The sequence below is a fragment of the Gopherus evgoodei genome, unplaced genomic scaffold, assembly GCF_007399415.2.
Source record: "Gopherus evgoodei ecotype Sinaloan lineage unplaced genomic scaffold, rGopEvg1_v1.p scaffold_40_arrow_ctg1, whole genome shotgun sequence".
In the NCBI taxonomy this organism is placed as follows: domain Eukaryota; kingdom Metazoa; phylum Chordata; order Testudines; family Testudinidae; genus Gopherus; species Gopherus evgoodei.
This window is the reverse complement of record NW_022060061.1, coordinates 2098245-2119413: the sequence shown is the minus strand read 5'-3', so window position 1 is coordinate 2119413 and position 21169 is coordinate 2098245. Positions and strand designations below refer to the sequence as shown.

General features: G+C 63.9%; 1 protein-coding gene across 13 annotated transcripts in view; it reads right to left on the bottom strand.

Moving 5' to 3' along the window:
• The window catches only part of CACNA1A (calcium voltage-gated channel subunit alpha1 A), a 180588-nt gene that overhangs the window by 97107 nt on the left and 62312 nt on the right, over positions 1-21169 (bottom strand). For all 13 annotated transcript variants that reach the window (XM_030546108.1, XM_030546115.1, XM_030546107.1 and 10 more), the window contains exons 4-6: positions 4402-4493; positions 2602-2754; positions 472-659 (exon numbers count right to left, since the gene is read on the bottom strand). In XM_030546108.1, coding sequence (XP_030401968.1) covers positions 472-659; positions 2602-2754; positions 4402-4493 — 433 coding nt within the window. The remainder of the gene's footprint in view (positions 1-471; positions 660-2601; positions 2755-4401; positions 4494-21169) is intronic.

The following is a 21169-nucleotide window of genomic DNA, read 5'->3' as shown; positions in this document are numbered from 1 at the left end:
TTGCAGTGATTCTACAGGGCAGGGGCAGGGCCAGGGCCAGGGAGGCACAGTAAAGCCAGTGTCCATATTTGGTGAATTCAATGGCCCTGCAGTATAGAGATGACACCCGTGCTAGGTGGGTGCAGTGACCCTGCAGTACAGAGTCAGTGTGGGTAGCAGGCAGATCAAAATGCTTTACAACCCTTAATTAACAAACTCACATTGTGAGATCATCACCCCCATTTTACAGATGAGAAAACTGAGTCACAGCAGGGCAGTGACTCCTCCATGGCCAAACGGTAAATCAGCTGCAGACTCAGGAAGAGAACACAACAGTCCTGAGTCTCAGCGTTATGCTCAGACCGCTAAGCACAGCTTCTTTATCCACGTAACGAAAAGCAATCTACGCAGGGCCCCCCTTACCCCTCATGCATTTCCTGCCCTGCCCTCCAGATGCCAGGCAGTGGAGGCCTTAGAGCCCATATTACTCACGTAATAAAGGAGTTCGGTCCACCCTTCCATGGTGATACACTGGAAGACAGTCAGCACGGCAAACAGGATGTTATCGAACTGCGTGATCCCATAATTCGGGCCTTCCCAGTACTCACGGCATTCTGACCCATTGGGGCACATGCGGGCTGGTTCTTCTTTCCCACACGGAACATCAACCTTGATTTCACCTGCAGGGTGGGCAAAGAAAAAGGACTGATACCCCGATGGCAGGCGGGCAGCCCTGCGAAAGTCAGGTAACCCCATGGCTGGCGTGTAACCTCACGTCAGATAGCTAATCCGAGGGCTGGTGGGTCACTCCACAGAAGCCAAGGGCTTCTCCCTACATGGCCCCTTGCGCTTGTCAAAGAGCTGATGTAGTAACGCTACCAAGCCCTTCCCAAATCCTTTTGCTGGAAGACCCCAATGTGGGGCACAGGACTTGCATGCCAAGAGAAAGCAGCTGACGTTCAGGAGCCTGGCATCCAAGGAGCCCACCTGGTCTCTAAAAGGGAGGGGGAATGGACAGAACCCCTGTCTCCAGGTATCAGGAAGGAGCCCTGAACCTGCTCCTGTTGGACTCAGTGGCAGCAGGACTGGGCCCTGTGCTCCACGGGGATGAGAGCCGTGGGGAAGGAGGCACTGGGGTACCCGGTCATCCCCACACATGCCATGCCTTGCAGCCCTCCTGTGGACAGCACTGGCAAGCCCCCCCCTCAGGAGCCGAGCATCAGGATCCCAGACTCACTCCCTCTCTGGAGGGGACCGGCGCCCCCACGCTCCAGACCCTATTTCTCTCACCCTCGGCACAGGGTGACCAGATGTCCTGATTTCATAGGGACAGGCCTGATATTTGGGACTTTATCTTATATAGGCGCCTATTACCCCCACCCTCAACCCCTGTCCTGATTTTTCACACTTGCTGTCTGGTCACCCTACCTGGGCACCACAGCATCTGAACATCTTAAAGTCATCCCTTGACCTACTACCCACCACCCTGGGGGTATTACCCCATTGCGCAGATGGGGAGCAGAGGCACAAATGACTTGCCCAGTTACACAGGGAGGCCAGGTTAAGCCAGGAACTGGACCCAGGCCTCCTGGGTCCTGGTCCAGCATCTCTTCTTCAACACCTAAAGCAGGGAAGGGAAAGTCCCTCTCTACAGTGCCTTAGGGAGACCCTTCCTGGGACCCTGAGCTGAGGTCCTGCCCCTGACTCCCAGACACCCTGTCCTGGCGTTGAGCGCTGCTTCCCTCCAGCTCGGTAGCCAGGATTTGCAAATACAAATCAGAGCGACCTCTCTCGCATCTGCTGGGAGAGTCAGACTGCCTGGCATCCTGCAGGTGCTTCCTCCGACCCCCTCTCCTTCCCTGCCCCAACCCCCTTCTCGATGACATGGCCGCGTTGCAGAAATAGCTCTCCTTCAATTAACAACATCTCCGTCAGGGGAGACAAATAATTAGGCCATTCCATATTGAGCGAAGGCCAGGGGCCCAGGGAGGAGCGGGAGAGAGAGAAGGAAAGAGAAAAGTGGAGATGATAGGCAGATTCCAGCCCTGCACCCTGAGACACTTGGCCAGGGAAGGTGCTGTCACCTGTTGGCTGGGTTGCTGCCCACAGGGCTGGTGCCAGCTGGGTTCATATCACCCTGTCACACATAACAAGGACTGGGATTTTCCAGCTGAGGTTCTTCAAGTTCTTTACAGATGTTCCTTCATCTAGCCTTGACCACATGGTAGAGGGGGAAACTGAGGCATGGAGAGGGGAAGTGCCTTGCCTGAGGCCACACACCAGGTCAGTGCCAATGCCCGGACTCGAACCCAGATGTCCTGGCTCCTTGTTCGCTGCTCTAGTCCTTAGACCATTTTCCCTCTAAGAGCTGGGAGTAGAACCTCCAAGTCTCAAGCATCCTGCTCTATGCCCAACCGCTCCGAGAGCTGGGATTAGAACCCAGGTGTCCTAGCTCCCAGACCCCTGCTAGACAAACATTCCTCCCGATGTGGAACCAGCATGCACGGAAAGGGAGCTTGTGGTGGCCCCTTTCTGCCGCCTGACTGGCAATTCTCTGCCTCACTCACCTACGGGACCCCTGATCCAAACGCAGGGGACAGGGGATGCGGGCACTGGACTTACCTGTCACCCCATCAAAGCAAGTGGTGTGAAATTTTCCCATATAAAATTCTAATCCTATGATTGCAAAAATAAGGATTGCAAAAAACAACAGTAGGCCAATTTGTAGCAGAGGTATCATAGCCTTCATGATGGACTTCAGAACAACTTGTAAACCTGGGGCAGGAGAGAGGGAGACAGGGTGTCAGACGGCAGCTCCCACAGCAAAGGCAGGATCCTGGGATTCTGGGGCCCCGGAGCAGCGAGGAAAGAGTCCCTCACTACCCAGCTGTGTAGGGACCACACCAAAGATCCTGTGCTCAGCTCTGAGCACCCAAACCAGGAGGGCAGTAGATCAGTTAGACTGAAAACTCTCTGGGCCAGGCTTATCTTTTTATTCTATATTCGTGGAGCACAATGGAGGCGCTACCATAATATACCTAATAGGCGTATCGCACCCAGCACAATGGGGTCCTCTTCATGACCAGGGCTCCTACACACTGTCACAATAAAGCATCACAGAAGGGGTCATTCCCTTCTAGGCAGCACTGGGGAGACACCCCCCACACCGACCCTCCCGCAAGTGGGGCCATTTGGTTCTGGACTCCTAGGTACCTGACTAATGTTTGCAAACTGAGAAGTGCTTCGGAGACCGGCAGCAGTCATTCTCTGAACACACAAGGTCAGACAAGTTCTCCTAAAACCTTTCCCTGCAGCAGCTCATGAGAGTAGCAGGGCAGCCGTTGGGAGCTGGGCCCCACTGGGGGATGACAGAGCCCAGGGCTGGGAGCTGGGTCCCATGGGGAGGTGACGGCCTGGGGTTAGGTGCTGGATGATCCCATGGTGAGGTGACAGGGCCTGGAGTTGGGTGCCAGAGCTCACTGGGGCATGACAAGCCCAGGGTTGGGTGCTGGGTGCCATAGGGAGGAACAGGGCTTGAGGTTGGGTGCCGGATCCCATGGGGAGGTGACAGGGCCCGGGGTTGGGTGCTGGATCCCATGGGGAGGTGACAGGACCCATGGTTGAGTGCCAGATCCCATAGGGAGGTGACAGGGCCTGGGTTTAGGTGCTGGGTCCCATAGGAAGGTGGCAGGGTCTGGGGTTGGGTGCCGGGGCTCACTGGGCGATAACAAGCCCAGGGTTGGGTGCTGGGTGCCACAGGGAGGTAACAGGACCTGGGGTTGGGTGCCAGATCCCATGGGGAGGTGACAGGGCCTAGGGTTAGGTGCTGGGTCCCATAGGGAGGTAACACGGCCTGGGGTTGGGTGCCGGGGCTCACTGGGGGATGATAAGCCCAGGGTTGGGTGCTGGGTCCCATAGGGAGGTAACAGGGTCTGGGGTTGGGTGCCAGATCCCATGGGAAGGTGATAGGGCCCGAGGTTGGGTGCCAGATCCCATGGGGAGGTGACAGGACCTGGGGTTGGGTGCCAGATCCCACGGGGAGGTGACAGGGCCTGGGGTTAGGTGCCGGGTGCCATAGGGAGGTGACAGGGCCTGGGGTTGGGTGCTGGGTGCCACAGGGAGGTGACCGAGCCTGGGTTTGGGTGCCGGGGCTCACTGGGAGATGACAAGCCCAGGGTTGGGTGCTGGGTCCCATAGGGAGGTGACTGGGCCTGGGGTTGGGTGCCAGATCCCATGGAGAGGTGACAGGGCCTGGGGTTGGGTGCTGGGTCCCATAGGGTGGTAACAGGGTCTGGGGTTGGGTGCTGGGGCTCACTGGGGGATGACAAGCCCAGGGTCGGGTGCTGGGTCCCATGAGGTGGTGGCAGGGACCCTTGGCTGGGTCCCTGGTCCCCTGGGGAGCACACGGACTAACTCACTTACTTGGGATCCCCGACACCAGCTTTAGCGGCCGGAGCACACGAACTGCCCGCAGTGTTCGCAGGTCGAAGTCGGAGCCGACTTTGGCCAAGATGCTGCAAGAGATGAAGGGGAGAGAGACAGAATAAGGGGCGCACTGGGAAGTGAGGCCACCTGCCCCGACAGGGGAAAGCTCCCCTCTGAGAGGAACACTGTAATTTTGCCACCTGAGGGGGGAAGAAAGGCATGTGGGGATGGGGCACAGTGGGACCTGGTGGAAAAAAGGGGTTGGGCAGCCAAGGCCCTCAGGGTCAGATTCTACCCTCACATAAGCAAGTCAACAGAGCTGGGAACAGAGCCCAGGAGACCCGACTCCCAACTCCCCCGATCAGACCACTAGCTCTCACGCCTCTCCCCGAGCCGAGGAGAGAAGCCAGGCGTCCTGCTGTTACCGGCTAAGGTGAAGGGTACCTGCTTGATGAGAAATCAAATCGTCATCTACTTATTTCTGTAGCACATTCCTGCCACGGATCCCAAACCGCAGGAATAACTTGCTCAGCACTGAGGGCACAGCAGCTGGTTAACGGCGCATGGCAATACCGCACAGCTGCTCTGGACGTGAATGAGCCAGTCTCCATGTGAACACCCAGGGGGAGTGGAAGGAGGCAGAATGCAATTATCTGCCTTGACATTTGGCCAGAATATTGGAGCGAACACCCCAGCTCTTCGGAAAAGTGCCACAGGATCCCATGAGCAAAAGCTGACAGGAGCTTGATTTCACGTCATCCAGGAAGGGGCCCACCCCGCATCACCTCAGTCACGCTGGGAATGTCACTCTACTCCCTGCAGCTGAGGCAGTGGGGGGCAGCACTGACTGACTCCAAAGAGAGCTCCCTATGGAAGCAGCCAGCTCAGCCCCTGGGTTTTCCTTGGAGGTTTTCCAGGCCTGCATATACCAGCCTGTGAATTCAGACAGGGTCATGGCGCAGGTGGCCTCAGTGGTTATAACCAGCCCGGTTATAACACACAAACCTGGTCAGACCGTAGCACTGAACATTTCAGATCAGACTCATAACTGGTTTCATCAGCCCAGTATCTAGACTAACAGGCTTTAACTCCAGTGTCTTGGCCATAGTCCAAGTCAGATCTTGCTTCCTTAAAATGCTTCCTTGCAGTTTCAGTCGGATACAGGATTCTCCATTACCTCCTGACCTAAACTCTTGAGTAGCATTGCTGTGTGGGTGCTATCAGCAGCCGCCTTCTACCCTAGAAGTGGCTGCATTTCAGTGCTGGGTGAGCCAGCCCAGTACAGTGTTGCTGCAAGGCTGTTAAACAGCTGCTACTTTCACCCCACCCAGAAGTGGCTGCACTTCGAAGGAAAGTGAATGGTTCCATATTTAGCTCTCTTGGGATGGAAATGGCTCTGGAAATGGGAGTTAATCTAGCTCTCTGTTTGTCTCTTTCTTACGATAATTAAAAGCTGAATCACAGGGGTTCAATAAGTAACTCTGGTTACAAAGCTTTTATTCCTCCTGGCTACGAGACATGAATCAGCAAAAGGCACAACTACGGAGAGAGGGGTGCGTGTGATAAAAGGATAGAGCCACACACTTCCAGCCCTCTCCCCAATGGACCGTAATTCAGAGACGCTGCCGCCTGGGCTCCCATTGCCAGCTCCAGATTTAGACCTTGGTGGATGCAGGAAGGGAAGGGGATGCTGGGATAGGGACCCCCCGGCATGAGGGTTACAAAAGATTTGAGGGCACATTTGGGGGGTTAGGCCCTCATTTCAGACACTTCTCTGCTGCCCAGGCACAAGTTCCCATCCCAGATGCCCCTGCACTGTTGCACATCCAGCACACACACCCGAAGCCCTGTCATACCCCAGTGCCTCCGATCCAAACCCTGCTGGCCTGTCCCTTCCTTCCTGCGGGCCCATCAGTCATTCCTGCGCCTTAGTCCCGCTCCTGAAAACACCTCCCCGGACAGGAAACGTTTGCTGTCCTTGCCACCCACCAAGGGTTTGGAACAGCAGTGGGCTAAACTGGGGACATTCCACCCAACATCTCCCCACCAAAGCGTTACGGTCCAGATACGCTGGGAGGAAGATCCTGATCAGCTCTAGGGTTGCTCATGTCTAGAATCAGGCCTCTTTCAAACACATCCCTGAGAGATTAAAACTGTGGCAGTGTGGTCTTCAGATCTCCTTCACAGATGAGAAAATGCACTCCTCTACGATGCCATACGCGTGCGGTTGCGTGGCTAACGCTTGTGATCTAGGGTGCCGTGTCTGTGCGGTTGTGTGGCTGGCGCTCGCGCTCTAGGTGCCGTGTCTGTGCGGTTCTGGGGCTGGCGCTCGCGCTCTAGGTGCCGTGTCTGTGCGGTTGTGTGGCTGGCACTCGCGCTCTAGGTGCCGTGTCTGTGCGGTTCTGGGGCTGGCGCTCGCGCTCTAGGTGCCGTGTCTGTGCAGTTGCAGGGCTGGTGCTCGCGCTCTAGGTGCCGTGTCTCTGCGGTTGTGTGGCTGGCGCTCGCGCTCTAGGTGCCGTGTCTGTGCGGTTGTGTGGCTGGCGCTCGCGCTCTAGGTGCCGTGTCTGTGCGGTTGTGTGGCTGGCGCTCGCGCTCTAGGTGCTGTGTCTGTGCGGTTGTGTGGCTGGCGCTGGCGCTCTAGGTGCCGTGTCTGTGCGGTTCTGGGGCTGGCGCTCGCGCTCTAGGTGCCGTGTCTGTGTGGTTGTGTGGCTGGCGCTGGCGCTCTAGGTGCCGTGTCTGTGCGGTTGTGTGGCTGGCGCTCGCGCTCTAGGTGCCGTGTCTGTGCGGTTGTGTGGCTGGCGCTCGCGCTCTAGGTGCCGTGTCTGTGCGGTTGTGTGGCTGGCGCTCGCGCTCTAGGTGCCGTGTCTGTGCGGTTGTGGGGCTGGCGCTCGCGCTCTAGGTGCCGTGTCTGTGCGGTTGTGTGGCTGGCGCTGGCGCTCTAGGTGCCGTGTCTGTGCGGTTGCGTGGCTGGCGCTCGCGCTCTAGGTGCCGTGTCTGTGCGGTTGTGTGGCTGGCGCTCACGCTCTAGGTGCCGTGTCTGTACGGTTGTGGGGCTGGCGCTCGCGCTCTAGGTGCCATGTCTGTGCGGTTGTGTGGCTGGCGCTCGCGCTCTAGGTGCCGTGTCTGTGCGGTTGTGTGGCTGGCGCTCGCGCTCTAGGGTGCCGTGTCTGTGCGGTTGTGTGGCTGGCGCTCGCGCTCTAGGTGCCGTGTCTGTGCGGTTCTGCGGCTGGCGCTCGCTCTCTAGGTGCCGTGTGTGTGCGGTTGTGTGGCTGGCGCTCGCGCTCTAGGTGCCGTGTCTGCGCGGTTGTGTGGCTGGCGCTCGCGCTCTAGGTGCCGTGTCTGCGCGGTTGTGTGGCTGGCGCTCGCGCTCTAGGTGCCGTGTCTGTGCAGTTGTGTGGCTGGAGCTCGCACTCTAGGTGCCGTGTCTGTGCAGTTGTGTGGCTGGCGCTCGCACTCTAGGTGCCGTGTCTGTGCAGTTGTGTGGCTGGAGCTCGCGCTCTAGGTGCCGTGTCTGTGCGGTTGTGGGGCTGGCGCTCGCACTCTAGGTGCCGTGTCTGTGCAGTTGTGTGGCTGGAGCTCGCACTCTAGGTGCCGTGTCTGTGCAGTTGTGTGGCTGGAGCTCGCACTCTAGGTGCCGTGTCTGTGCAGTTGTGTGGCTGGAGCTCGCACTCTAGGTGCCGTGTCTGTGCAGTTGTGTGGCTGGAGCTCGCGCTCTAGGTGCCGTGTCTGTGCGGTTGTGGGGCTGGCGCTCGCACTCTAGGTGCCGTGTCTGTGCAGTTGTGTGGCTGGCGCTCGCGCTCTAGGTGCCGTGTCTGTGCGGTTCTGGGGCTGGCGCTCGCGCTCTAGGTGCCGTGTCTGTGCGGTTGAGGGGCTGGCGCTGGCGCTCTAGGTGCCGTGTCTGTGCGGTTGCAGGGCTGGCGCTCGCGCTCTAGGTGCCGTGTCTGTGCGGTTGCGTGGCTGGCGCTCGCGCTCTAGGTGCCGTGTCTGTGCGGTTGTGTGGCTGGCGCTTGCGCTCTAGGTGCCGTGTCTGTGCGGTTGCAGGGCTGGCGCTCGCGCTCTAGGTGCCGTGTCTGTGCGGTTGCGTGGCTGGCGCTCGCGCTCTAGGTGCCGTGTCTGTGCGGTTGTGTGGCTGGCGCTCGCGCTCTAGGTGCCGTGTCTGTGCGGTTGTGTGGCTGGCGCTTGCGCTCTAGGTGCCGTGTCTGTGCGGTTGCAGGGCTGGCGCTCGCGCTCTAGGTGCCGTGTCTGTGCGGTTGCGTGGCTGGCGCTCGCGCTCTAGGTGCCGTGTCTGTGCGGTTGTGTGGCTGGCGCTCGCGCTCTAGGTGCCGTGTCTGTGCGGTTGTGTGGCTGGCGCTCGCGCTATAGGTGCCGTGTCTGTGCGGTTGTGGGGCTGGCGCTCGCGCTCTAGGTGCCGTGTCTGTGCGGTTGTGTGGCTGGCGCTCGCGCTATAGGTGCCGTGTCTGTGCGGTTGTGGGGCTGGCGCTCGCGCTCTAGGTGCCGTGTCTGTGCGGTTGTGTGGCTGGCGCTCGCGCTCTAGGTGCCGTTTCTGTGCGGTTGTGTGGCTGGCGCTCGCGCTCTAGGTGCCGTGTCTGTGCGGTTGCGGGGCTGGCGCTCGCGCTCTAGGTGCCGTGTCTGTGCGGTTGTGTGGCTGGCGCTCGCACTCTAGGTGCCGTGTCTGTGCGGTTGTGTGGCTGGCGCTCGTGCTCTAGGTGCCGTTTCTGTGCGGTTGTGTGGCTGGCGTTCGCGCTCTAGGTGCCGTGTCTGTGCGGTTGCAGGGCTGGCGCTTGCGCTCTAGGTGCCGTGTCTGTGTGGTTGTGTGGCTGGCGCTGGCGCTCTAGGTGCCGTGTCTGTGCGGTTGTGTGGCTGGCGCTCGCGCTCTAGGTGCCGTGTCTGTGCGGTTGTGGGGCTGGCGCTCGCGCTCTAGGTGCCGTGTCTGTGCGGTTGTGTGGCTGGGGCTGGCGCTCTAGGTGCCGTGTCTGTGCGGTTGCGTGGCTGGCGCTCGCGCTCTAGGTGCCGTGTCTGTGCGGTTGTGTGGCTGGCGCTCACGCTCTAGGTGCCGTGTCTGTACGGTTGTGGGGCTGGCGCTCGCGCTCTAGGTGCCGTGTCTGTGCGGTTGTGTGGCTGGCGCTCGCACTCTAGGTGCCGTGTCTGTGCGGTTGTGTGGCTGGCGCTCGTGCTCTAGGTGCCGTGTCTGTGCGGTTGTGTGGCTGGCGCTCTAGGTGCCGTGTCTGTGCGGTTGCAGGGCTGGCGCTCACGCTCTAGGTGCCGTGTCTGTGCGGTTGTGGGGCTGGCGCTCGCGCTCTAGGTGCCGTGTCTGTGCGGTTGTGTGGCTGGCGCTCGCGCTCTAGGTGCCGTGTCTGTGCGGTTGTGTGGCTGGCGCTCGCGCTCTAGGTGCCGTGTCTGTGCGGTTGTGTGGCCGGCGCTCGCGCTCTAGGTGCCGTGTCTGTGCGGTTGTGCGGCTGGCGCTCGCGCTCTAGGTGCCGTGTCTGTGCGGTTGCAGGGCTGGCGCTCACGCTCTAGGTGCCGTGTCTGTGCGGTTGCAGGGCTGGCGCTCGCGCTCTAGGTGCCGTGTCTGTGCGGTTGTGTGGCTGGCGCTCGCGCTCTAGGTGCCGTGTCTGTGCGGTTGTGTGGCTGGCGCTCGCGCTCTAGGTGCCGTGTCTGTGCGGTTGCGGGGCTGGCGCTGGCGCTCTAGGTGCCGTGTCTGTGCGGTTGTGTGGCTGGCGCTCGCGCTCTAGGTGCCGTGTCTGTGCGGTTGTGCGGCTGGCGCTGGCGCTCTAGGTGCCGTGTCTGTACGGTTGTGCGGCTGGCGCTCGCGCTCTAGGTGCCGTGTTTGTGCGCTTGTGTGGCTGGCGCTCGCGCTCTAGGTGCCGTGTCTGTGCGGTTGTGGGGCTGGCGCTCGCACTCTAGGTGCCGTGTCTGTGCAGTTGTGTGGCTGGAGCTCGCACTCTAGGTGCCGTGTCTGTGCGGTTGCGGGGCTGGCGCTCGTGCTCTAGGTGCCGTGTCTGTGCGGTTGTGTGGCTGGCGCTCGCGCTCTAGGTGCCGTGTCTGTGGGGTTGTGTGGCTGGCGTTCGCGCTCTAGGTGCCGTGTCTGTGCAGTTGTGTGGCTGGCGCTGGCGCTCTAGGTGCCGTGTCTGTGCGGTTGTGTGGCTGGCGCTCGCGCTCTAGGTGCCGTGTCTGTGCGGTTGTGGGGCTGGTGCTCGCGCTCTAGGTGCCGTGTCTGTGCGGTTGTGTGGCTGGCGCTGGCGCTCTAGGTGCCGTGTCTGTGCGGTTGTGTGGCTGGCGCTCGCGCTCTAGGTGCCGTGTCTGTGCGGTTGCAGGGCTGGCGCACGCGCTCTAGGTGCCGTGTCTGTGCGGTTGTGCGGCTGGCGCTCGCGCTCTAGGTGCCGTGTCTGTGCGGTTGTGGGGCTGGCGCTCGCGCTCTAGGTGCCGTGTCTGTGCGGTTGTGGGGCTGGTGCTCGCGCTCTAGGTGCCGTGTCTGTGCGGTTGTGTGGCTGGCGCTCGCGCTCTAGGTGCCGTGTCTGTGCGGTTGCGTGGCTGGCGCTCGCGCTCTAGGTGCCGTGTCTGTGCGGTTGTGGGGCTGGCGCTCGCGCTCTAGGTGCCGTGTCTGTGCGGTTGTGTGGCTGGCGCTGGCGCTCTAGGTGCCGTGTCTGTGCGGTTGTGGGGCTGGTGCTCGCGCTCTAGGTGCCGTGTCTCTGCGGTTGTGTGGCTGGCGCTCGCGCTCTAGGTGCCGTGTCTGTGCGGTTGTGTGGCTGGCGCTCGCGCTCTAGGTGCCGTGTCTGTGCGGTTGTGTGGCTGGCGCTCGCGCTCTAGGTGCCGTGTCTGTGCGGTTGTGTGGCTGGCGCTCGAGCTCTAGGTGCCGTGTCTGTGCGGTTGCGGGGCTGGCGCTCACGCTCTAGGTGCCGTGTCTGTGTGGTTGTGTGGCTGGCGCTCTAGGTGCCGTGTCTGTGCGGTTGCGTGGCTGGCGCTCGCGCTCTAGGTGCCGTGTCTGTGCGGTTGTGTGGCTGGTGCTCGCGCTCTAGGTGCCGTGTCTGTGCGGTTGTGGGGCTGGTGCTCGCGCTCTAGGTGCCGTGTCTGTGCGGTTGTGTGGCTGGCGCTGGCGCTCTAGGTGCCGTGTCTGTGCGGTTGTGTGGCTGGCGCTCGCGCTCTAGGTGCCGTGTCTGTGCGGTTGCAGGGCTGGCGCACGCGCTCTGGGTGCCGTGTCTGTGCGGTTGTGCGGCTGGCGCTCGCGCTCTAGGTGCCGTGTCTGTGCGGTTGTGGGGCTGGCGCTCGCGCTCTAGGTGCCGTGTCTGTGCGGTTGTGGGGCTGGTGCTCGCGCTCTAGGTGCCGTGTCTGTGCGGTTGTGTGGCTGGCGCTCGCGCTCTAGGTGCCGTGTCTGTGCGGTTGCGTGGCTGGCGCTCGCGCTCTAGGTGCCGTGTCTGTGCGGTTGTGGGGCTGGCGCTCGCGCTCTAGGTGCCGTGTCTGTGCGGTTGTGTGGCTGGCGCTGGCGCTCTAGGTGCCGTGTCTGTGCGGTTGTGGGGCTGGTGCTCGCGCTCTAGGTGCCGTGTCTGTGCGGTTGTGTGGCTGGCGCTCGCGCTCTAGGTGCCGTGTCTGTGCGGTTGTGTGGCTGGCGCTCGAGCTCTAGGTGCCGTGTCTGTGCGGTTGCGGGGCTGGCGCTCACGCTCTAGGTGCCGTGTCTGTGTGGTTGTGTGGCTGGCGCTCTAGGTGCCGTGTCTGTGCGGTTGCGTGGCTGGCGCTCGTGCTCTAGGTGCCGTGTCTGTGCGGTTGTGTGGCTGGCGTGCGCGCTCTAGGTGCCGTGTCTGTGCGGTTGTGTGGCTGGCGTTCGCGCTCTAGGTGCCGTGTCTGTGCGGTTGCGGGGCTGGCGCTCGCGCTCTAGGTGCCGTGTCTGTGCGGTTGCGTGGCTGGCGCTCGCGCTCTAGGTGCCGTGTCTGTGCGGTTGCAGGGCTGGCGCTCGCGCTCTAGGTGCCGTGTCTGTGCGGTTGTGTGGCTGGCGCTCTAGGTGCCGTGTCTATGTGGTTGTGCGGCTGGCGCTCGCGCTCTAGGTGCCGTGTCTGTGCGGTTGTGTGGCTGGCGCTCGTGCTCTAGGTGCCGTGTCTGTGCGGTTGTGGGGCTGGTGCTCGCGCTCTAGGTGCCGTGTCTGTGCGGTTGCGTGGCTGGCGCTCGCGCTCTAGGTGCCGTGTCTGTGCGGTTGCGTGGCTGGCGCTAGCGCTCCAGGTGCCGTATCTGTGCAGTTGTTTGGCTGGCGCTCGTGCTCTAGGTGCCGTCTCTGTGCGGTTGCAGGGCTGGCGCTCGCGCTCTAGGTGCCATGTCTGCGCGGTTGCGGGGCTGGCGCTCGCGCTCTAGGTGCCATGTCTGTGCGGTTGTGTGGCTGGCGCTCGCGCTCTAGGTGCCGTGTCTGTGCGGTTGTGTGGCTGGCGCTCGCGCTCTAGGTGCCATGTCTGTGCGGTTGTGTGGCTGGCGCTCGCGCTCTAGGTGCCATGTCTGTGCGGTTGTGTGGCTGGCGCTCACGCTCTAGGTGCCGTGTCTGCGCGGTTGCGGGGCTGGCGCTCGCGCTCTAGGTGCCATGTCTGTGCGGCTGTGTGGCTGGCGCTCGCGCTCTAGGTGCCGTGTCTGTGCGGTTGTGTGGCTGGCGCTCGCGCTCTAGGTGCCGTGTCTGTGCGGTTGTGTGGCTGGCGCTCGCGCTCTAGGTGCCATGTCTGTGCGGTTGTGTGGCTGGCGCTCACGCTCTAGGTGCCGTGTCTGTGCGGTTGCGGGGCTGGCGCTCGCGCTCTAGGTGCCATGTCTGTGCGGCTGTGTGGCTGGCGCTCGCGCTCTAGGTGCCGTGTCTGTGCGGTTGTGCGGCTGGCGCTCGCGCTCTAGGTGCCGTGTCTGTGCGGCTGTGTGGCTGGCGCTCGCGCTCTAGGTGCCGTGTCTGTGCGGTTGTGTGGCTGGCGCTCGCGCTCTAGGTGCCGTGTCTGTGCGGTTGCGTGGCTGGCGCTCGCGCTCTAGGTGCCGTGTCTGTGCGGTTGTGTGGCTGGCGCTGGCGCTCTAGGTGCCGTGTCTCTGCGGTTGTAGGGCTGGCCCTCGCGCTCTAGGTGCCTTGTCTGTGCGGTTGTGTGGCCGGCGCTCGCGCTCTAGGTGCCGTGTCTGTGCGGTTGTGTGGCTGGCGTTCGCGCTCTAGGTGCCGTGTCTGTGCGGTTGTGTGGCTGCTGCTCGCGCTCTAGGGTGCCGTGTCTGTGCAGTTGTGTGGCTGGCGCTCGCGCTCTAGGTGCCGTGTCTGTGCGGTTGCGTGGCTGGCGCTCGCGCTCTAGGTGCCGTGTCTGTGCGGTTGTGTGGCTGGCGCTCGCGCTCTAGGTGCCGTGTCTGTGCGGTTGTGGGGCTGGCGCTCGCGCTCTAGGTGCCGTGTCTGTGCGGTTGTGGGGCTGGCGCTCGCGCTCTAGGGTGCCGTGTCTGTGCGGTTGCAGGGCTGGCGCTCGCGCTCTAGGTGCCGTGTCTGTGCGGTTCTGTGGCTGGCGCTCGCGCTCTAGGTGCCGTGTCTGTGCGGTTGTGGGGCTGGCGCTCGCACTCTAGGTGCCGTGTCTGTGCAGTTGTGTGGCTGGAGCTCGCGCTCTAGGTGCCGTGTCTGTGCGGTTGTGTGGTTGGCGCTCGCACTCTAGGTGCCGTGTCTGTGCGGTTCTGGGGCTGGCGCTCGCGCTCTAGGTGCCGTGTCTGTGCGGTTCTGCGGCTGGCGCTCGCGCTCTAGGTGCCGTGTCTGTGCAGTTGTGTGGCTGGCGCTCGCGCTCTAGGTGCCGTGTCTGTGCGGTTGTGTGGCTGGCGCTGGCGCTCTAGGTGCCGTGTCTGTGCGGTTGTGGGGCTGGTGCTCGCGCTCTAGGTGCCGTGTCTGTGCGGTTGTGTGGCTGGCGCTCGCGCTCTAGGTGCCGTGTCTGTGCGGTTGTGTGGCTGGCGCTCGCGCTCTAGGTGCCGTGTCTGTGCGGTTGTGTGGCTGGCGCTCGAGCTCTAGGTGCCGTGTCTGTGTGGTTGTGTGGCTGGCGCTCTAGGTGCCGTGTCTGTGCGGTTGCGTGGCTGGCGCTCGTGCTCTAGGTGCCGTGTCTGTGCGGTTGTGTGGCTGGCGTGCGCGCTCTAGGTGCCGTGTCTGTGCGGTTGTGTGGCTGGCGTTCGCGCTCTAGGTGCCGTGTCTGTGCGGTTGCGGGGCTGGCGCTCGCGCTCTAGGTGCCGTGTCTGTGCGGTTGCGTGGCTGGCGCTCGCGCTCTAGGTGCCGTGTCTGTGCGGTTGCAGGGCTGGCGCTCGCGCTCTAGGTGCCGTGTCTGTGCGGTTGTGTGGCTGGCGCTCTAGGTGCCGTGTCTATGTGGTTGTGCGGCTGGCGCTCGCGCTCTAGGTGCCGTGTCTGTGCGGTTGTGTGGCTGGCGCTCGTGCTCTAGGTGCCGTGTCTGTGCGGTTGTGGGGCTGGTGCTCGCGCTCTAGGTGCCGTGTCTGTGCGGTTGCGTGGCTGGCGCTAGCGCTCCAGGTGCCGTATCTGTGCAGTTGTTTGGCTGGCGCTCGTGCTCTAGGTGCCGTCTCTGTGCGGTTGCAGGGCTGGCGCTCGCGCTCTAGGTGCCATGTCTGCGCGGTTGCGGGGCTGGCGCTCGCGCTCTAGGTGCCATGTCTGTGCGGTTGTGTGGCTGGCGCTCGCGCTCTAGGTGCCGTGTCTGTGCGGTTGTGTGGCTGGCGCTCGCGCTCTAGGTGCCATGTCTGTGCGGTTGTGTGGCTGGCGCTCGCGCTCTAGGTGCCATGTCTGTGCGGTTGTGTGGCTGGCGCTCACGCTCTAGGTGCCGTGTCTGCGCGGTTGCGGGGCTGGCGCTCGCGCTCTAGGTGCCATGTCTGTGCGGCTGTGTGGCTGGCGCTCGCGCTCTAGGTGCCGTGTCTGTGCGGTTGTGTGGCTGGCGCTCGCGCTCTAGGTGCCATGTCTGTGCGGTTGTGTGGCTGGCGCTCACGCTCTAGGTGCCGTGTCTGTGCGGTTGCGGGGCTGGCGCTCGCGCTCTAGGTGCCATGTCTGTGCGGCTGTGTGGCTGGCGCTCGCGCTCTAGGTGCCGTGTCTGTGCGGTTGTGTGGCTGGCGCTCGCGCTCTAGGTGCCGTGTCTGTGCGGTTGTGTGGCTGGCGCTCGCGCTCTAGGTGCCGTGTCTGTGCGGTTGTGCGGCTGGCGCTCGCGCTCTAGGTGCCGTGTCTGTGCGGCTGTGTGGCTGGCGCTCGCGCTCTAGGTGCCGTGTCTGTGCGGTTGTGTGGCTGGGGCTGGCGCTCTAGGTGCCGTGTCTGTGCGGTTGTGTGGCTGGCGCTCGCGCTCTAGGTGCCGTGTCTGTGCGGTTGCGTGGCTGGCGCTCGCGCTCTAGGTGCCGTGTCTGTGCGGTTGTGTGGCTGGCGCTGGCGCTCTAGGTGCCGTGTCTCTGCGGTTGTAGGGCTGGCCCTCGCGCTCTAGGTGCCTTGTCTGTGCGGTTGTGTGGCCGGCGCTCGCGCTCTAGGTGCCGTGTCTGTGCGGTTGTGTGGCTGGCGCTCGCGCTCTAGGTGCCGTGTCTGTGCGGTTGTGTGGCTGGTGCTCGCGCTCTAGGGTGCCGTGTCTGTGCAGTTGTGTGGCTGGCGCTCGCGCTCTAGGTGCCGTGTCTGTGCGGTTGCGTGGCTGGCGCTCGCGCTCTAGGTGCCGTGTCTGTGCGGTTGTGTGGCTGGCGCTCGCGCTCTAGGTGCCGTGTCTGTGCGGTTGTGGGGCTGGCGCTCGCGCTCTAGGTGCCGTGTCTGTGCGGTTGTGGGGCTGGCGCTCGCGCTCTAGGTGCCGTGTCTGTGCGGTTCTGTGGCTGGCGCTCGCGCTCTAGGTGCCGTGTCTGTGCGGTTGTGGGGCTGGCGCTCGCACTCTAGGTGCCGTGTCTGTGCAGTTGTGTGGCTGGAGCTCGCGCTCTAGGTGCCGTGTCTGTGCGGTTGTGTGGTTGGCGCTCGCACTCTAGGTGCCGTGTCTGTGCGGTTCTGGGGCTGGCGCTCGCGCTCTAGGTGCCGTGTCTGTGCGGTTCTGCGGCTGGCGCTCGCGCTCTAGGTGCCGTGTCTGTGCAGTTGTGTGGCTGGCGCTCGCGCTCTAGGTGCCGTGTCTGTGCGGTTGTGTGGCTGGCGCTCGCGCTCTAGGTGCCGTGTCTGCGCGGTTGTGTGGCTGGCGCTCGCGCTCTAGGTGCCGTGTCTGTGCGGTTGTGGGGCTGGCGCTGGCGCTCTAGGTGCCGTGTCTGTGCGGTTGCGGGGCTGGCGCTCGTGCTCTAGGTGCCGTGTCTGTGCGGTTGTGTGGCTGGCGCTCGCGCTCTAGGTGCCGTGTCTGTGCAGTTGTGTGGCTGGCGCTCGCGCTATAGGTGCCGTGTCTGTGCGGTTGCGTGGCTGGCGCTCGGGCTCTAGGTGCCGTGTCTGTGCGGTTGCGTGGCTGGCGCTCGGGCTCTAGGTGCCGTGTCTGTGCGGTTGTGTGGCTGGCGCTCGGGCTCTAGGTGCCGTGTCTGTGCGGTTGCGTGGCTGGCGCTCGGGCTCTAGGTGCCGTGTCTGTGCGGTTGTGTGGCTGGCGCTCGCGCTCTAGGTGCCGTGTCTGTGCGGTTGTGTGGCTGGCGCTCGTGCTCTAGGTGCCGTGTCTGTGCGGTTGCGGGGCTGGCGCTCGTGCTCTAGGTGCCGTGTCTGTGCGGTTGTGTGGCTGGCGCTCGCGCTCTAGGTGCCGTGTCTGTGCAGTTGTGTGGCTGGCGCTCGCGCTATAGGTGCCGTGTCTGTGCAGTTGTGTGGCTGGCGCTCGTGCTCTAGGTGCCGTGTCTGTGCGGTTGTGTGGCTGGCGCTCTAGGTGCCGTGTCTGTGCGGTTGCAGGGCTGGCGCACGCGCTCTAGGTGCCGTGTCTGTGCGGTTGTGCGGCTGGCGCTCGCGCTCTAGGTGCCGTGTCTGTGCGGTTGTGGGGCTGGCGCTCGCGCTCTAGGTGCCGTGTCTGCGCGGTTGTGTGGCTGGCGCTCGCGCTCTAGGTGCCGTGTCTGTGCGGTTGTGGGGCTGGCGCTGGCGCTCTAGGTGCCGTGTCTGTGCGGTTGTGGGGCTGGTGCTCGCGCTCTAGGTGCCGTGTCTGTGCGGTTGTGTGGCTGGCGCTGGCGCTCTAGGTGCCGTGTCTGTGCGGTTGTGTGGCTGGCGCTCGAGCTCTAGGTGCCGTGTCTGTGCGGTTGCGGGGCTGGCGCTCACGCTCTAGGTGCCGTGTCTGTGTGGTTGTGTGGCTGGCGCTCTAGGTGCCGTGTTTGTGCGGTTGCGTGGCTGGCGCTCGTGCTCTAGGTGCCGTGTCTGTGCGGTTGTGTGGCTGGCGCTCGCGCTCTAGGTGCCGTGTCTGTGCGGCTGTGTGGCTGGCGCTCGCGCTCTAGGTGCCGTGTCTGTGCGGTTGTGTGGCTGGCGCTCTAGGTGCCGTGTCTATGTGGTTGTGCGGCTGGCGCTCGCGCTCTAGGTGCCGTGTCTGTGCGGTTGTGTGGCTGGCGCTCGCGCTCTAGGTGCCGTGTCTGTGCGGTTGTGTGGCTGGCGCTCGCGCTCTAGGTGCCGTGTCTGTGCGGTTGTGTGGCTGGCGCTCGTGCTCTAGGTGCCGTGTCTGTGCGGTTGTGGGGCTGGTGCTCGCGCTCTAGGTGCCGTGTCTGTGCGGTTGTGTGGCTGGCGCTAGCGCTCCAGGTGCCGTATCTGTGCAGTTGTGTGGCTGGCGCTCGCGCTCTAGGTGCCGTCTCTGTGCGGTTGCAGGGCTGGCGCTCGCGCTCTAGGTGCCATGTCTGTGCGGTTGTGTGGCTGGCGCTCGCGCTCTAGGTGCCGTGTCTGCGCGGTTGTGTGGCTGGCGCTCGTGCTCTAGGTGCCGTGTCTGCGCGGTTGCGGGGCTGGCGCTCGCGCTCTAGGTGCCGTGTCTCTGCGGTTGCAGGGCTGGCGCTCGCGCTCTAGGTGCCATGTCTGTGCGGTTGTGTGGCTGGCGCTCGCGCTCTAGGTGCCGTGTTTGTGCGGTTGTGCGGCTGGCGCTCGCGCTCTAGGTGCCGTGTCTGCGCGGTTGTGTGGCTGGCGCTCGCGCTCTAGGTGCCGTGTCTGTGCGGTTGTGGGGCTGGCGCTCGCGCTCTAGGTGCCGTGTCTGTGCGGTTGTGTGGCTGGCGCTCGCGCTCTAGGTGCCGTGTCTGCGCGGTTGTGTGGCTGGCGCTAGCGCTCTAGGTGCCGTGTCTGTGCGGTTGTGTGGCTGGCGCTCGAGCTCTAGGTGCCGTGTCTGTGCGGTTGCGGGGCTGGCGCTCGCGCTCTAGGTGCCGTGTCTGTGCGGTTGCATGGCTGGCGCTCGCGCTCTAGGTGCCGTGTCTGTGCGGTTGTGTGGCTGGCGCTCGCGCTCTAGGTGCCGTGTCTGTGCGGTTGCGGGGCTGGCGCTCGCGCTCTAGGTGCCGTGTCTGTGCGGTTGCAGGGCTGGCGCTCGCGCTCTAGGTGCCGTGTCTGTGCGGTTGCGTGGCTGGCGCTCGCGCTCTAGGTGCCGTGTCTGTGCGGTTGTGGGGCTGGCGCTCGCGCTCTAGGTGCCGTGTCTGTGTGGTTGTGGGGCTGGCGCTCGCGCTCTAGGGTGCGGTGTCTGTGCGGTTGCGGGGCTGGCGCTCGCGCTGTAGGTGCCGTGTCTGTGCGGTTGTGTGGCTGGTGCTCGCGCTCTAGGTGCCGTGTCTGTGCGGTTGCAGGGCTGGCGCTAGCGCTCTAGGGTGCCGTGTCTGTGCGGTTGTGTGGCTGGCGCTCGCGCTCTAGGGTGCCGTGTCTGTGCGGTTGTGTGGCTGGCGCTCGCGCTCTAGGGTGCCGTGTCTGTGCGGTTGCAGGGCTGGCGCTCGCGCTCTAGGGTGCCGGGTCTGTGCGGTTGTGCGGCTGGCGCTCGCGCTCTAGGGTGCCGTGTCTGTGCGGTTGCAGGGCTGGCGTTCGCGCTCTAGGTGCCGTGTCTGTGCGGTTGTGTGGCTGGCGCTCGCGCTCTAGGTGCCGTGTCTGTGCGGTTGTGTGGCTGGCGCTCGCGCTCTAGGTGCCGTGTCTGTGCGGTTGCAGGGCTGGCGCTCGCGCTCTAGGGTGCCGTGTCTGTGCGGTTGCAGGGCTGGCACTCGCGCTCTAGGTGCCGTGTCTGTGCAGTTGCAGGGCTGGCGCTTGCGCTCTAGGTGCCGTGTCTGTGCGGTTGTGTGGCTGGCGCTCGCGCTCTAGGTGCTGTGTCTGTGCGGTTGTGTGGCTGGCGCTCGCGCTCTAGGGTGCCGTGTCTGTGCGGTTGTGTGGCTGGCGCTCGCGCTCTAGGTGCCGTGTCTGTGCGGTTGCAGGGCTGGCACTCGCGCTCTAGGTGCCGTGTCTGTGCGGTTGTGTTGCTGGCGCTCGCACTCTAGCTGCCGTGTCTGTGCAGTTGTGTGGCTGGCGCTCGCGCTCTAGGTGCCGTGTCTGTGCGGTTGTGTGGCTGGCGCTCGCGCTCTAGGTGCCGTGTCTGTGCGGTTGTGTGGCTGGCACTCGCGCTCTAGGTGCCGTGTTTGTGCGGTTGTGTGGCTGGCGCTTGCGCCTAGGTGCCGTGTCTGTGCGGTTGCAGGGCTGGCGCTCGCGCTCTAGGTGCCGTGTCTGTGCGGTTGTGTGGCTGGCGCTCGCACTCTAGGTGCCGTGTCTGTGCAATTGTGTGGCTGGCGCTCGCGCTCTAGGTGCCGTGTCTGTGCGGTTGTGTGGCTGGCGCTCGCGCTCTAGATGCCGTGTCTGTGCAGTTGCAGGGCTGGCGCTCGCGCTCTAGGTGCCATGTCTGTGCAGTTGCAGGGCTGGCGCTCGCGATCTAGGTGCCGTGTCTGTGCGGTTGCGGGGCTGGTGCGCGCGCTCTAGGTGCCGTGTCTGTGCGGTTGTGTGGCTGGCGCTCGCGCTCTAGGTGCCGTGTCTGTGCGGTTGCAGGGCTGGCGCTCGCGCTCTAGGTGCCGTGGCTGTGCGGTTGTGTGGCTGGCGCTCGCGCTCTAGGTGCGGTGTCTGTGTGGTTGTAGGGCTGGCGCTCGCGCTCTAGGTGCCGTGTCTGTGCGGTTGCGGGGCTGGTGCGCGCGCTCTAGGTGCCGTGTCTGTGCGGTTGCAGGGCTGGCGCTCGCGCTCTAGGTGCCGTGTCTGTGCGGTTGCAGGGCTGGCGCTCGCGCTCTAGGTGCCGTGTCTGTGCGGTTGCGGGGCTGGCGCTCGCGCTCTAGGTGCCGTGTCTGTGCGGTTGCGGGGCTGGTGCTCGCGCTCTAGGTGCCGTGTCTGTGCGGTTGTGTGGCTGGCGCTCGCGCTCTAGGTGCCGTGTCTGTGCGGTTGCAGGGCTGGCGCTCGCGCTCTAGGTGCCGTGTCTGTGCGGTTGTGTGGCTGGCGCTCGCGCTCTAGGTGCCGTGTCTGTGCGGTTGCAGGGCTGGCGCTCGCGCTCTAGGTGCCGTGTCTGTGCGGTTGCAGGGCTGGCGCTCGCGCTCTAGGTGCCGTGTCTGTGCGGTTGCGGGGCTGGTGCTCGCGCTCTAGGTGCCGTGTCTGTGTGGTTGTGGGGCTGGTGCTCGCGCTCTAGGTGCCGTGTCTGTGCGGTTGTGTGGCTGGCGCTCGCGCTCTAGGTGCCGTGTCTGTGCGGTTGCAGGGCTGGCGCTCGCGCTCTAGGTGCCGTGTCTGTGCGGTTGTGTGGCTGGCGCTCGCGCTCTAGGTGCCGTGTCTGTGCAGTTGCAGGGCTGGCGCTCGCGCTCTAGGTGCCGTGTCTGTACGGTTGTGTGGCTGGCGCTCGCGCTCTAGGTGCCGTGTCTGTGCAGTTGTGTGGCTGGCGCTCGCGCTCTAGGTGCCGTGTCTGTGCGGTTG